The 15,184-nt window shown below is 34.1% G+C and overlaps 1 protein-coding gene across 1 annotated transcript; it reads left to right on the top strand.

Annotated features, from left to right (window-relative positions):
- Positions 1–1,824: 1,824 nt before the first annotated feature.
- Positions 1,825–13,586, top strand: LOC132750845 (myotubularin-related protein 14-like). The gene is made up of 8 exons (XM_060740899.1): positions 1,825–2,012; positions 3,290–3,326; positions 4,306–4,373; positions 8,677–8,732; positions 9,432–9,633; positions 11,081–11,221; positions 12,455–12,538; positions 13,135–13,586. The coding sequence occupies exons 1-8, from the start codon at positions 1,825–1,827 to the stop codon at positions 13,310–13,312; spliced, it is 954 nt and encodes a 317-aa protein (XP_060596882.1). The 3' UTR covers positions 13,313–13,586.
- The last annotated feature ends 1,598 nt before the right edge of the window (positions 13,587–15,184 follow it).

Genomic DNA, 15,184 nt, shown 5'->3' with positions numbered 1-15,184 from the left:
ATTTGCATAAGGCATTGTCTGGTAGACCTCTACCAAGATTGTTTCAAATTATAGCCCTGGGGTCAAAAATCGGCCCTGCCGGGGTCTTGATTTTCCACTATATGTACATATAGTAAAAACTTAAAATACTTTATGGTAAAGACCCAAATAGCCTAGAGCTTAGATATTTTGCATAAGGCATTGCTGGTAGACTTGCTACCAAGATTGTTCAAATTATAGCCCTAGGGTCCAAAATCGGCCCCGCCCCGGGGGTCATTGATTTTCACTATATGTCATATAGTAAAACTTTAAATACCTACTTGTAAAGAGACCCAAAAGGCCTAGAGCATAAGGCATTGTGTTGTAGACCCTACCCAGATTGTTCAAATTATAGCCCTGGGTCAAAATCGGCCCTGCCCCGGGGGTCATTTGGTTTTCGTTTATATGTATATAGTAAAAACTTTAAAAAAATTTCTTCTAGCAATTGACAAATGCTTGAGGTTAGATATTTTGCATGAAACATTGTGTAGTGAACCCTAGCAAGATTGTTCAAATTATAGCCCTGGGGTCAAAATTGCCCCCGCCCGGGGGGGGCATTGATTTTCAATATATACATATAGTAAAAAATAAAAAAATCTTATTGTCTGTAGGTACAAGGTACAAGGCTTCAAAAACTTAAATTACCTTCTTGTAAATGCCCAAAAGGCCTAGAGCTTAGGTATTAATGCGGTGGCATAGCATTTTTCTCAAATGCAATCTTGTTTTGTTGTTGTTTTTTTTTGTCCTTTAAAATAGTCAGAAATATCTAAAACTTGCATTGCTGACATTTTACCAATTGATACAGTGATTGCAGAGTTTTGATTTGAGGTTTCAAAGGATCAGACTTCAATGTTTGATTAATTTACTGTTTCCCTCTTACAGGTGATTAAGGTATGTTAGTGCATTGTATATCTGGCTGGGGCAAGACACTAGTGTTTTATTTATACTTTACTGTTTCCATGTTTCAGATGATAAAGGTGTTTTAGTGCATTGTATATCTGGCTGGGACTGGACAATAGTGTTTTATTTATACTTTACTGTTTCCATGTTTCAGATGATTAAGGTATTTTAGTGCATTGTATATCTGGCTGGGACTGGACAATAGTGTTTTATTTATACTTTACTGTTTCCATGTTTCAGATGATAAAGGTGTTTTAGTGCATTGTATATCTGGCTGGGACTGGACCAATAGTGTTTTTATTTATACTTTACTGTTTCCTGTTTCAGGTGATTAAGGTATTTTAGTGCATTGTATATCTGGCTGGGACTGGACAATAGTGTTTTATTTTTACTTTACTGTTTCCATGTTTCAGGTGATAAAGGTATTTTAGTGCATTTTTATATCTGGCTGGGACTGGACAATAGTGTTTTATTTTATACTTTACTGTTTCCATGTTTCAGGTGATAAAGGTATTTTAGTGCATTGTATATCTGGCTGGGACTGGACAATAGTGTTTTATTTATACTTTACTGTTTCCATGTTTCAGGTGATTAAGGTATTTTAGTGCATTGTATATCTGGCTGGGACTGGACAATAGTGTTTTATTTATACTTTACTGTTTCCATGTTTCAGATGATTAAGGTATTTTAGTGCATTGTATATCTGGCTGGGACTGGACAATAGTGTTTTATTTATACTTTACTGTTTCCATGTTTCAGATGATAAAGGTGTTTTAGTGCATTGTATATCTGGCTGGGACTGGACAATAGTGTTTTATTTATACTTTACTGTTTCCATGTTTCAGGTGATTAAGGTATTTTAGTGCATTGTATATCTGGCTGGGACTGGACACTAGTGTTTTATTTATGTGTTACTGTTTCCATGTTTCAGGTGATAAAGGTGTTTTAGTGCATTGTATATCTGGCTGGGACCGGACACCAATGTTTGTTTCATTGTTAAGACTTTCTCTATGGGCTGATGGTGCAATACATAAATCTTTGACAGCCACAGAGATTGTATATCTTACATTAGCTTATGACTGGTACTTATTTGGGTGAGTGATTTATTTATTACATAATATGTTTTTGTGTCGCCTTGAAAAGGCGACATATAGGGATTACTTTTGTCGGCGTCGTTGTCGGCGTCCCCTAAAGCTTGTCAGGAGCATAACTCAGTCATTATAAGGCTGATTGACTTCAAACTTGGTATGCATGCTTCTTTCAATAACCCGAATGCAGTGCACAAGAATTAGTACTCTGCACTTCTTAAATTTTGAGTTATTGCCCTTTGTTAATTTTCATACTTTAATTTTGTCCAGGCCATTTCTCTTCAACTATAAAAGCTATGGACTTGAAACTTCATAGGATGATAGATCTCATTAAAAAGAAGTGCAGTGCACAAGAACCGATACTCTGCACTTCCTAATTTTTGAGTTATTGCCCTTTGTTATTTTTCATACTTTAATTTTGTCCGGGCCATTTCTCGTAATGTATGAAAGCCATGGACTTGAAACTTCATAGGATGATAGATCTTATTAAGAAGAAGTGAATTGCACAAGAACCGGTACTCTGCATTTCTTATTTTTTGAGTTATTGCCCTTTGTTAATTTTCATACTTTATTTTTTCCAGGTCATTTCTCCTAAAGTGTAAAAGCTATGGACATGAAACTTCATAGGATGATAGATCTCATTAAGAAAAAGTGCATTGTACAAGAACTGGTACTCTGCATTTCTTATTTTTGACTTATTACCCTTTATTAATTTTCATTCTTTATTTTTGTCCAGGCCATTTCTCATAAATTATAAAAGCTATGGACTTGAAACTTCATAGGATGATATATCTTATTGATAAGAAGTGCAGTGCAAAGAAACTGCTGCTCTGCACTTCTTATTTTTTGAGTTATTGCCCTTTGTTAATTTTCCTGTCCAGGCCACTTCTCCTAAACTATATTGTTCACACATCCGACTCACGTAGTTCTAGTTTTTTAGATACATTCATTAAACATTAAAGTAGATGGGTCTTCAGTGAGCACATTTTATCATAAGTATATCAAATATTGATAAAAACAGTAGAAACTCCTTAAAGACATTGCTTTAAAAAGAAATGTTGATAATGATTTTAGTGATTTAGTAAACAGTTATATGTTGAATAACAAGATTTTGTTCTTGAACATTTATATTATTTGCTATACAGTATTTTAATTTAAGATTGCTGCAAGATGATATGTAAAAGTGTTTTAGTTTTTAACAGTGTATTCCATGTTAATATTATTATTACATTTTTATATAAAGACATTTATTATTTTGATACATAATTTTGATTTGTTTGTAGGCACAATCTTTCAGACAGATTAAATAAAGGAGAGGAGGTCAGTAAATACTATTTATAGATAAGATATGCAGATATATTTTGAGATGGACTGTTTGAAGAGTAGTTTGCATTGCTGTCACATTTTGGTTAAGTTTCTGCATGCAAGTCGGTATTGAAGAGAATAGGTTGAAACTCCACACACATGTTTTCTGTGATTATCTAACAGGATGGGCACAAGTCCCATATCTCTGATTTACCTTTTAAGAGAGTTATGCCCCATTTCTTACTGTCAAACACTGAGAGTAGTCAAGCAAGCTGGCTTATGGACAGCTTTTGTTTAAATATTTGGATTATTAAACTGTATTGCTTTTCATGAACTCTTGATTGCTTATGTGATTGATGGCAATTTTCTACTTTAAAAAGAAAAACTTCCTTTCATTGTGTAAATTAACAAATGATTTACAGCACAAATCAAGTTTGGTCATAAGTTACAGCACCATTATTTGGGGCCCTTTCTCAACATACATGTATATTGTAACTTTTATTTTTGGAATCTAGACAAATAAAAGATTAGAATTGTTGTTTTTAAAGCATGATTAGCAGACAGTTACCTAATTTGAATTGAATACTACCATATACAAAGTTATAATGAACCTAGCATTCAATAACATGATATGTAAATGAAAAAATTATAGATACAAATGAGCTGCGCCATGACAAAACCAACATAGTGTGTTTGCAACCAGCATGGATCCAGACCAGCCTGCGCATCCGCGCAGTCTGATCAGGATCCATGCTGTTCGCTATCAGTCTCTCTACTTGTACCTGATCAGACTGCGCGGATGCACAGGCTGGTCTGGATCCATGCTGGTCACTAACGCACTATGTTGGTTTTGTCATGGTATTTGAATATGATTTATACTGATGTAACAAAAGCTCTGTGGTGACAATAGAACTATTGCAATTTTGTGGTAAAGGTGTTGAACAGGGATTTTAAAGGATGATCAATTAATTATAACTTTATTTTATATTTTCAGATATTATTTTTCTGTTTCTATTTCTTGTCTCATATTACATCAGAAGATTACTCTATTGATAACAAAAGGTAAGTGCTTTATAATTAATGGAAGGTAGAAGACAGTTTTTTTAATACGAAAATTCAGGGATTTTGGATTTTTTCATGTGAGGAAGCTATCCAGCTTGCTTACCGAATGTCGGTGGTTCTACTAAGGTGCCCCTTTGAGCCTGAAATAATGCACGGAAGGGCACCTGAGGTCTTCCTCCACAAGTAAAGCTGGAACACTGCCATATGACCTATACTGTGTTGGTGTGATGTAAAACTTAAACATACAAACAAAATAATGCAAAAATTAAATATTGATTTAATTTTAATTATAGGGACTTCACTGAGGTTTTTTGACATGATGGTACTGGAAATTTTTCTCTACATTAATGCTCCATTTGATTAAGGGTTAGACCAGTAACATGTGTGAAAATTTTCAGATAATTCACTTACACCGGTTTTTCAAAATGATTATTTGTATATTGAAAAATGACCTGAAATTTAAAAACGTTGCATCCCTTTTCACGCAAATCAGTCTACAAATGGAACAAAAAAATGATTTTCGATTTATTTCTGAGTATATTTCTTCTTTGTTATTGTATGTTTTTCTGTTAGAAGTGCCCCAGTTGTTCTATGTTACAAATTCATGTTTTGTTTTTGTTTTTAGGCTTTGTACCTAAGTAGAGCTTCTTTAATATTAATTGATATTGAAATACATAGTTGCCAGTCTTTATATAACAAAGATTGTGATGTTATAATTGCAATAATATGAGTTTTTTGTTCTAACTTGTGTATAGACTGATTATGTAAATTTTTAGTTAATTACTAGCATTTTTGTTGAAATGTTCAGGGATATTTAAGTATTTATCTATTGCTGGTGTTGAACATTACACTGTTAAATATACACTGTAAGTGGTTAATTTTTCGACATTGAAATATTTGCAATTTTTTGGAATTGAAATTACTCTCAAATATTTAATGATTTTAATCGCGCAGAAATTATCTCTTTTTAGGCAAACTTTCTTCAATCATTTGAAAACACGATTTCATACAGCATCTTACATGAATAAGTTTGACTGTTCAGGCTCTGAGAATAATTTTCCTCACTGCTTGTTTGTTTCAGTTTGGTCTTAACAAATCACAAATATTTAATGAAACAATATATGTGTTAATAACACAATGGGTTATTCATATAACAAAGGAATGTTTTAAAATATGACAAAGAAATGTGTAATCTGGTCCTTTATCAAACTTACAATGTATATTTCAAACAATTATATAAATAATAAAGGTATTAAACAACTGAATAGAACGATAACAATAACGTTATATTCTTAACATGTACCTGCTTTATTATTATTTTTGCAAATTTTTCTGCAGCAAAAAATCCACTTTTTGACATTCGCAAAATTTTTGTGATACATAAATAATATACAAATGTACGAGGGTTGTCCAAAAAATTCTTGCACTGCAGTTATTGTCGTGAGAGTTATTAATAAAAACAAATGAATTATATATCACTTGAAGAAGAAATCTGTCTCGAATAAGAAAACAAAAGAAAAAGCCGAGTAACTGGCGTGTTGTGTAAAAGAATGGTCATTGAGTTACCTTAGTAACGTAATACCGACGCAAGACAAAAAATTGGGTTAGTTCATCATTGTAATTGTATTGCTTGTTGCTTTACTTGTAAATATAAAGTGGTATTTGCTTTTTATGTTAAAATTTGTTTTACTGTCAATACAGGAATGATTGATGAAAAGTGTTGTGTAGTTTTTATTGTTTTTTATGCAACGTACATGCAGCATATTCCACCAGTGCAGGATTATATTGGACAACCCTTGTCACATGCGCCGGCATTACGGATTGACATCTGCCTGACTGGTTGTCATCGTCTACCGACTCTCTTTTTCTTCCACAGAGCATTTAAAAAACCAGCCTTCGTGACAATGAACTTGTCCCGCTTGCCCTTTTAAGTTCTTTGTAGATATCTGTTGGTGTTTTACCAATATTTGCACCAAATTTAATGATCATCCGTATTTCCAGACGTTTAGCGACTGACATATTTACGTAATTACAGTATTGACGACCGCACACAAATGGTTCTTTACGACAGTTACAATAGGGCAAATGACGACATATTTTCTAGTGACTTTAGGAATATGTACACACACTTTTCCCTGAATTTTTACGTTAATATGTAGTGTTTAAAGAATACAGTGATACATCAAACTCAATTTTTTGTCGTGCGCCCATATACATTTACCAAGGTAACTGTATGACAATTCGTTTTCAGGACATGCCGGTTACATGTTTTTTAGCTCGACTATTCGATAAGAATAAGTAGAGCTATTGTTGTCACCCGAGCGTCAGCGTTGTAACCACTTATGTTAAAAGTTTTTGTAATACCTCAAATATTTTCAAAGTCCATTGACATATGGCTTTGAAACTTTGCACACTTGTTCACCATCATGACCCCAACCTGTAGACAGGAGGAGGTAACTCTATCAAGCATTTTGACAGAATTATGCCCCTTCTTCGACTTAGAATTTTCGTTAAAGTTTTTGTAATACCTCAAATATTTTCAAAGTCCATTGACATATGGCTTTGAAACTTTGCACACTTGTTCACCATCATGATCCCAACCTGTAGACAGGAGGAGGTAACTCTATCAAGCATTTTGACAGAATTATGCCCCTTTTTCGACTTAGAATTTACGTTAAAGTTTTTGTAATACCTCAAATATTTTCAAAGTCCATTGACATATGGCTTTGAAACTTTGCACACTTGTTCACCATCATGATCCCAACTTGTAGACAGGAGGAGGTAACTCTATCAAGCATTTTGACAGAATTATGCCCCTTTTTCGACTTAGAATTTACGTTAAAGTTTTTGTAATACCTCAAATATTTTCAAAGTCCATTGACATATGGCTTTGAAACTTTGCACACTTGTTAACCATTATGACCCCAACCTGTAAACAGGAGGAGGTAACTCTATCAAGCATTTTGACAGAATTATGCCCCTTTTTTGACTTAGAATTTACGTTAAAGTTTTGTAATACCTCAAATATTTTCAAAGTCCATTGACATATGGCTTTGAAACTTTGCACACTTGTTCACCATCATGACCCCAACCTGTAAACAGGAGGAGGTAACTCTATCAAGCATTTTGACAGAATTATGCCCCTTTTTCGACTTAGTATTTACGTTAAAGTTTTTGTAATACCTCAAATATTTTCAAAGTCCATTGACATATGGCTTTGAAACTTTGCACACTTGTCCACCATCATGATCCAAACCTGTAGACAGGAGGAGGTAACTCTATCAAGCATTTTGACAGAATTATGCCCCTTTTTTGACTTAAAATATATGTTAAAGTTTTTGTAATACCTCAAATATTTTCAAAGTCCATTGCCAAATGGCTTTGAAACTTTGCACACTTGTTCAACATCATGATCCCAACCTGTAGACAGGAGGAGGTAACTCTATCAAGCATTATGACAGAATTATGCCCCTTTTTCGACTTAGAATTTACGTTAAAGTTTTTGTAATACCTCAAATATTTTCAAAGTTCATTGACATAAGGCTTTGAAACATGTTGAAATTTTATAAGCATGATAGGACTCTCTCCAATGCCTGTAACTGTAATATGGATTTAAAGAAGAATTTTGCCTTTTTCTTTACTAAGAAAATTTTACCTTTTAAACAAGGCTTTTTTTACTATCAAGCACTAAGAATAGTCAAGCACTGCTGTCCTACCGACAGCTCTTGTTTCTTTTGTTTTCTTATTTAAGATATATCTCCCCTTCAAGTGATATATAATTAATGTTTTTCTATCAATAACTCACACGACAATAACTGCAGTGCACGAATTTTTTGGACAACCCTCGTATTATACAGTAATCAATACATGAAAATGAAGACAGTGTTGCAGTCAAGTCCTTGTGGTTTAATCCACCTGATCATGTTTACTTTTATATCATCATTATTTACCTTTTATCATGCATGCTTTGTATAATGGACTTGTGTAGGTTTTAATTTAGAACAGTGCATTGGTATTTGGAGGGATTTTAATATAGTAATACTAATATTAATCAGTGAACAGAATTGAGTCTGTAAGATGGTATTAAAGCGCAGGCTGGTTTGACTCCGTAGGGATGGCATAGGCAAGCTGCATTCAGATAGTCAAAGCACTAAAAAGTCAATAAATAGTTTTATATTGTCAATTGCCGTAACCTGTTTTTATAACTTTGAAACATTGCTGCATATAATTCAAGTTTTTGTTTACAAAAATTTAAGAAATAGGCTTTTATCTTTTTATATCTGAGATATTTGTTTAATTTCAGGTCTTCCAAAGTACATAGCTCTTTATCAGACACAAATGGGGTCATTAAAGCACCAGGTGTGTACTTTTTCCATACTTTATTTATGGGAGCCTCATAGCATAATTTTTTCATTGGGGCCTGTGTAGCAATGCAGTTTATGTATTGCTTGTCACTCGCAAGCAGCCTAGAAGGACATCACATTACATATGAGCCGCGTCATGACAAAACCAACATAGTGCGTTTGCGACCAGCATGGATCCAGACCAGCCTGCGCATCCTCGCAGTCTGATCAGGATCCATGCTGTTCGCTATCAGTTACTCTACTTGTAATAGGGTTGGTAAGTGAACAGCATGGATCCTGATCAGACTGTGCTAATGCGCAGGCTGGTTTGGAGCCATGCTGGTCGCAAACCCATTATATTGGTTTTGTCATGATGCGGCTCATATTTTCTTGTGGGGAAGCTATTTAGCCATCTTAAAAAAAATAAGGGAGTTTAACATAGTCCATAATGTTTATTGAAGGCTGCATTACTGCATAAACTGGCACCTAGAATCATGCATTATATGTGCAACAATAACTATATAACTTACAACTCAACAAAGGTAATAAAAATAATAAAAAATATTTTACTAATCTATAAGCATCAGTTGCATGGAGCTTTAAAGGTCACCTCTCAGTGTACAGAGAGATAATTATGTGAGATCTCTCTACCTAGATTTATAAAAAAAGGAAATAAATGAGCTGTTTTCACTAAAAACTTCTTATTTTATTTCAGAAACATATTCAAGTGGCCTAAGAAGACATTTAAATAACAGTACAAGTAGTCTAGGCAGCGTGGGAGGGTGTCCGAGGAAGTTGAGCTCCAGTAGCACCAGCAGTAACGGTGCTGGCGTAGTAGATTCAAACCATCCACTGTTCTACATCAATGGTGAAGATGAAGTAGTTGTTTCAAATGGCAACCATGGTGATGTATTGAGGTAAATGATATCTTCAACCTCCATGGCTAGCTGGCATCAATTAATATCATTTAATCTTATTGGCTATTTTTATTATTATACTGAAAAGGGTGAAGCCAAATTTATCATTTTCTCCCTTACATTGAAAGCATTTTCAAATATCCAACTACATGGGAACAGGTTTTTTAGGCATATACCTTAAGTTCAGTTTTTTATGCTCCCCGGGGAGCATATAGTTGCCGGGTTGTCCGTCAGTCTGTCCGTATGTACCCGAATTTGTGTCCGGCCCATAACTTTGTTATTTGAAGTCGAATTTTACAACTATTTCACAGAAACGATCTCCATATTGAGACAACGTGTTGCGCGCATCATATTGGTTGCTACCTTGAAGGTCAAGGTCACAGCATGACCTTGCAGCAAAATCGTGTCCGGCCCATAACTTCGTTATTATAAGTCGAATTTTACAACTATTTCACAGAAATGTTCACCATATTGAGGCGATGTGTCACGCGCAACATTTGGATCGCTACCTTGAAGGTCAAGGTCACAGCATGACCTTGCAGCAAAATTGTGTCTGGCCAATAACTTCGTTATTTGAAGTCGAATTTTACAACTATTTCACAGAAATGATGACCATATTAAGACGACATGTCGCGCACAACATTTGGGTCGCTACCTTGAAGGTCAAGGTCACAGCAAGACCTTGCAACAAAATCGTGTCCGACCCTTAACTTCTTTATTTGAAGTTGGATTTTACAACTATTTCACAGAAATGATCTCCATATTGAGACAACATGTCGCGCACAACATTTGGGTCGCTACCTTGAAGGTCAAGATCACAGCATGACCTTGAAGCAAAATTGTGTCCGGCCCATAACTTTGTTATTCGAAGTCGGATTTTACAACTATTTCACAGAAATGATCAACATATAGACATAGACGATGTGTTGTGCGCAAGTCGGTAGATAGAAGTGCAGTGCAAAGAACAGTAACTCTGCATTGCCTTAGTTTTGAATAATCACACTTTGAACTTTGTCTTGGACTACAAAAGATATACTTTTCTGTGTCCAAAACTTAGTCAGGGAGCATCACCCAGTTCAACCGGCTCTTGTTTTATACTGCTGAAAGCACTCTCTTAGTATACAAAATCAATTAAAATAATCCTAAATTCAGGGTTTTCAGGTTTTCAGAAAGTTTGAACTTAAAAACCATATCACTTTTATTGCACAATATTAGATGTAAGGGAGAAAAGTTCACATGTCATTCAGCTAAAATGTTTGATTCAAGTATTTAAAGCTTACAGTTTCATATAAACACCAAAATGTTTGATGCAGAAAAATATTTCTTGAAAACATGCTCTGTTTATCATTTTGAATAACTTTATATTTTGTTGTTATAGTGCATATTGTATTAAAAAAACAACTTATCAATATGTTTATACAAATTTTATCCTCTTTATTGGCTACAGCCAGTCAGAAGGAGGCTATCCTAGTGCCAGTGGTTCTCGGCTTCAGACGGGTTTGTCATGTAATAGATCATCTAGTCCTATAACAATGCAGTCAAACAGGGGTAGACAACCTAGTATATCAGAATCACCAACTTGCGGAAGGTAAATTATTTCTGTTTAGAATGTTCTTTGAAACGGAATACTTATAACATACTTATAGAAAAATTAGGATAATGAATAATTTAGACCATTTTTTATACAATGAACTTTTAAGGTCTATTTCTACCGTCATTCCATAACCTTTTCTCCACTAGTCTTATGAAATGATTTGACCTTTGATTTGTTCATTGTTTATTGTTAAGTAAGAGTTTTCAAGATCAAAGTACTTTAATTTAATTGGCAACAGGGAAGAGTAAGGTCACCTGACTCTTTCTTTATATCATAGGAAGACATTATAGCTGCCAATACAAGTTCCCGACGTCTAACGCACACACCTCTATCCTACCCCTATATATATACAATAAACATAATTATGTATAAAGGTATAAAGGGGGATATTTTAGGCAGGCACCTGTTGCTGCTATCATCACTAAAATAACACCTGGTAGAAACATTGACATCATACTACATGTATATTATCGTCTCATTAAACTTCCACTTAACTGACTGATCCAAAATATGGTGAACATCAAGTGAAGAAGTTATAATTACCTTATGGTCTGTCTAATAACGTAGCCAGGAATTGAGGCAAACATCCTTTCCAAACAATACCTTTTCTATGATCTATAGTTATAATACACAAGTTTATTACAACAGCAAATTAATGTTTGCCTTAATTTTTTGACCAATGAGAATGACTTAATTTTTAACAGTCTATTTTACAGAAACCGCCATCAATAACATTTATTTAACAGTTCATTTAAACGTTGTATCTGTCTGGATAAGCACTATGCTCGCCTTCAAAAAGTTGGTCAATGAGTTAGACGCTAATAAGAAAAAGAATAAAAGTCTATAACAGCTACAGTTGCTTGCTTATCGCTGCTTTTGAGCTGTTTAATTTTTTCTTAACAAGAGTTAACTATTACATATCTGTCAGCTTTCTGATAACATAAGAATAGTATGAGAATTATTTGAACCCTGTCACAACAAAACCAACATAGTGCGTTTGACATCAGCAAGGATCCAGACCAGTCTGAGCATCCGTGCAGTCTGATCAGGATTCATGCTGTTCGCTGTCAGTTTCTCCACTTGTAATAGAGTTGGTAAGCGAACAGCATGGATCCTGATCAGACTGCGCGGATGCGCAGGCTGGTCTTGATCCATGCTGGTCGCAAACCCACTATGTTGGTATTGTCATGACGCGGCTCATTTGAATGATGATTGTGTATGTTACAGTTGGCAGGTAATATCTGGTACCGGAAGTCCTATATCCACAGAATGTCAGGCTACAACATCGCAGGGATCCAGTAGAATAGGATCGTAAGTTAATTTATTACTTCTGGGTAGAAATTTTTATTATTTTATGTTATAAAATATTTCATAAAGAGTGCTTGAAGAGAAGTGTTATTTGTATATAACATAGTGTAAGGAAAAAGAAGATTAATATGTGGTTTAGAAAATAAGCCGCAAACTCGTTGATAAGGACAGGTTTAACCCCTCGATATGTTTGGAGGTTGATAAACTTTGTGAAATAGATTGTTAGTATTTTTATATTGTTTTTTTCAGCCTAAGTATTTTAAATTGCTGGCTTACACCATAAGTTACATTGCATGTTCTTGAAGTCATGCTTGACACTATATCATTGGCTGTTTCATATGTGAATCATTATTTCTGTAATTTTTAATGATTTATTTAGGCATTTCATTGCACACATGGAGTACATTTTTTTATCATATTCACCTTTCAAACATGTAATATACTGTGAAAAAGAAAGAAAAATACTAACATTGTTATGTCATGTAAAATTTGTTCCTTTATATGATGAATAAAATATGTTAAAACCAAATATTTTCGGTTAACTTGTTTTTATGGAGATATGAAAGTAAGGTATTAATTATTATTCATTATTTTGACAGATGTGAGGAAGCAACAGAAACTCAGGTGTCAGAGAGGTGGGGTAAACTGGACGCTGTGAGACGTATATTTAACAATGCATATCATCACAAAATAACTACAAAATTTAAACCTGATACAGGACTTATGAACCAAATATCAGAAAAGTTTGGTTTTAAACAAGTGAAAGGGTACTTTTGAATTGTTTTGTTTTGTGAAAACCTGTGATTTTAAAACCATAGACGGGAGAATGTGGATTACAGCATGTTCTTGCCCCCACTTTATTTTCTATTGGCAGGGAAAGAAAAATTAAGGCATTTATATAATAGCCTTTAAATAGGCAATATAGGTACACACAGGGAAAGAAATTAAGGCATTTATAAAATAGCCTTTAAATGGGCAATATAGGTACACACAGGGAAAAAAATTAAGGCATTTATAAAATAGCCTTTAAATGGGCAATATAGGTACACACAGGGAAAAAAATTAAGGCATTTATAAAATAGCCTTTAAATAGGCAATATAGGTACACACAGGGAAAAAAATTAAGGCATTTATAAAATAGCCTTTAAATGGGCAATATAGGTACACACAGGGAAAAAAATTAAGGCATTTATAGACAATATAGGAACAATGATTTTTACAAGACAGACTTGAAATCTTTTGAGTGGATTCTTGTATAGATTTAGAACATCTGCATTATTGGAGCAGAGAGATTCTGTGACTGACACATTTATTCTTTGATAGTGGTCATAATAATTATGATAGTGGTCATAATATTTATCATCATTGTCTTCATTGACTAGATCTAGTGGCTTTTTTTTTTAGACTAAGTATTTTTTTTTACATCCTTTCAAAAAATGTATAACAAAACAGTGTATGTAGGTCATGAAATTTTTTTGCAAAGGAAGTTGAGCTCCAGTAGCACAAGCAGTAATGGTGGTGGCGTAATAGATTCGAACCATCCACTGTTCTACATCAGTGGTGAAGATGAAGTAGTTGTTTCAAATGGCAACCATGCTGATGTACTTAGGTAAATGATAAAGCCTTAATGGGTAACTGGAAATTGTCTAATTTTATCAAAATATCAAATAATATTGGAAATATTTTATATGAATTGTTAATTATGAAAAGGAAGAAGATTGAAAGAAGAAAACTTCGTAGGGGTGGGCTCCAAAATCAACAGTAACTGAATCAAGACATAATAAGTTTCCATGACATATTTGAGCCAGCGTCACGACAAAACCAACTTAGTGCATTTGCGACCAGCATGGATCCAGACCAGCCTGCGCATCCGCGCAGTCTGATCAGGATCCATGCTGTTCGCTGTCAGTTTCTCCACTTGTAATAGAGTTGGTAAGCGAACAGCATGGATCCTGATCAGACTGCGTGGATGCGAAGGCTGGTCTGGATCCATGCTTGTCGCAAACGCACTAAGTTGGTTTTGTCGTGACGCAGCTCAATAAGTTTCCATGACATATTTTTATTTCTCAGTTTGATGTTTAATTATCTGGATCAGTATTATTTTATTGATAAGATATTCTTTATGTTTGTTATCATGTTTTGTCTTTGTGTTCTCCACATTTGATGAACAAGAACTTATTATTACAAGCTGTTTTAATTTTTTTATCACATTGTAATAAAGCCATTTAATAAAAATGATATTTAACTATAGTGTTATAACACTTTGACATGACGTCATTTGCGTTATATAAAAACATAGCGTTCAAAATTGCTAATGTTAGTGTTACACTGTAGGCGTGTCAATGAAAAATGGCACTTTTTTAACCATAAATTGTTCTTATTTTGGATATGTGATGAATAGAACATTATATTCATGTCGATTCAATATTAAATTTGTTGAACTCATTGAAAAAAACAATATTATCACAAACCCATGCCGATTTTGCGACTCCCTAAATATGGAATTGCACGGCCGTGCATATATTTTGACATGACATCATTAGCGTTATACAAACATAGTGTAAAGACGCGCTAAATGTTAGCATTATACTATAGGCTTGTCAATGAAAAATGACTCTTATTTCAATTTAAAAGGGTCTTTATTTTGGG

This window comes from Ruditapes philippinarum, unplaced genomic scaffold (assembly GCF_026571515.1).
Source record: "Ruditapes philippinarum isolate M1 unplaced genomic scaffold, ASM2657151v2 ctg16941_1_1_1_1, whole genome shotgun sequence".
NCBI lineage: Eukaryota > Metazoa > Mollusca > Bivalvia > Venerida > Veneridae > Ruditapes > Ruditapes philippinarum.
The sequence above is the reverse complement of the archived record's forward strand: the minus strand, read 5'-3'. Positions and strand labels throughout refer to the sequence as shown.

Bases quoted from the DNA above. Each gene is read 5' to 3' on its own strand.
- LOC132750845 (XM_060740899.1), top strand. From the start codon at position 1,825: ATGTGTTACTGTTTCCATGTTTCAGGTGATAAAGGTGTTTTAGTGCAT. The intron at 8,733-9,431 runs GTGTGTACTTTT...ATTTTATTTCAG, and splicing joins TGGGGTCATTAAAGCACCAG to AAACATATTCAAGTGGCCTA. The intron at 12,539-13,134 runs GTAAGTTAATTT...TTATTTTGACAG, and splicing joins GGATCCAGTAGAATAGGATC to ATGTGAGGAAGCAACAGAAA.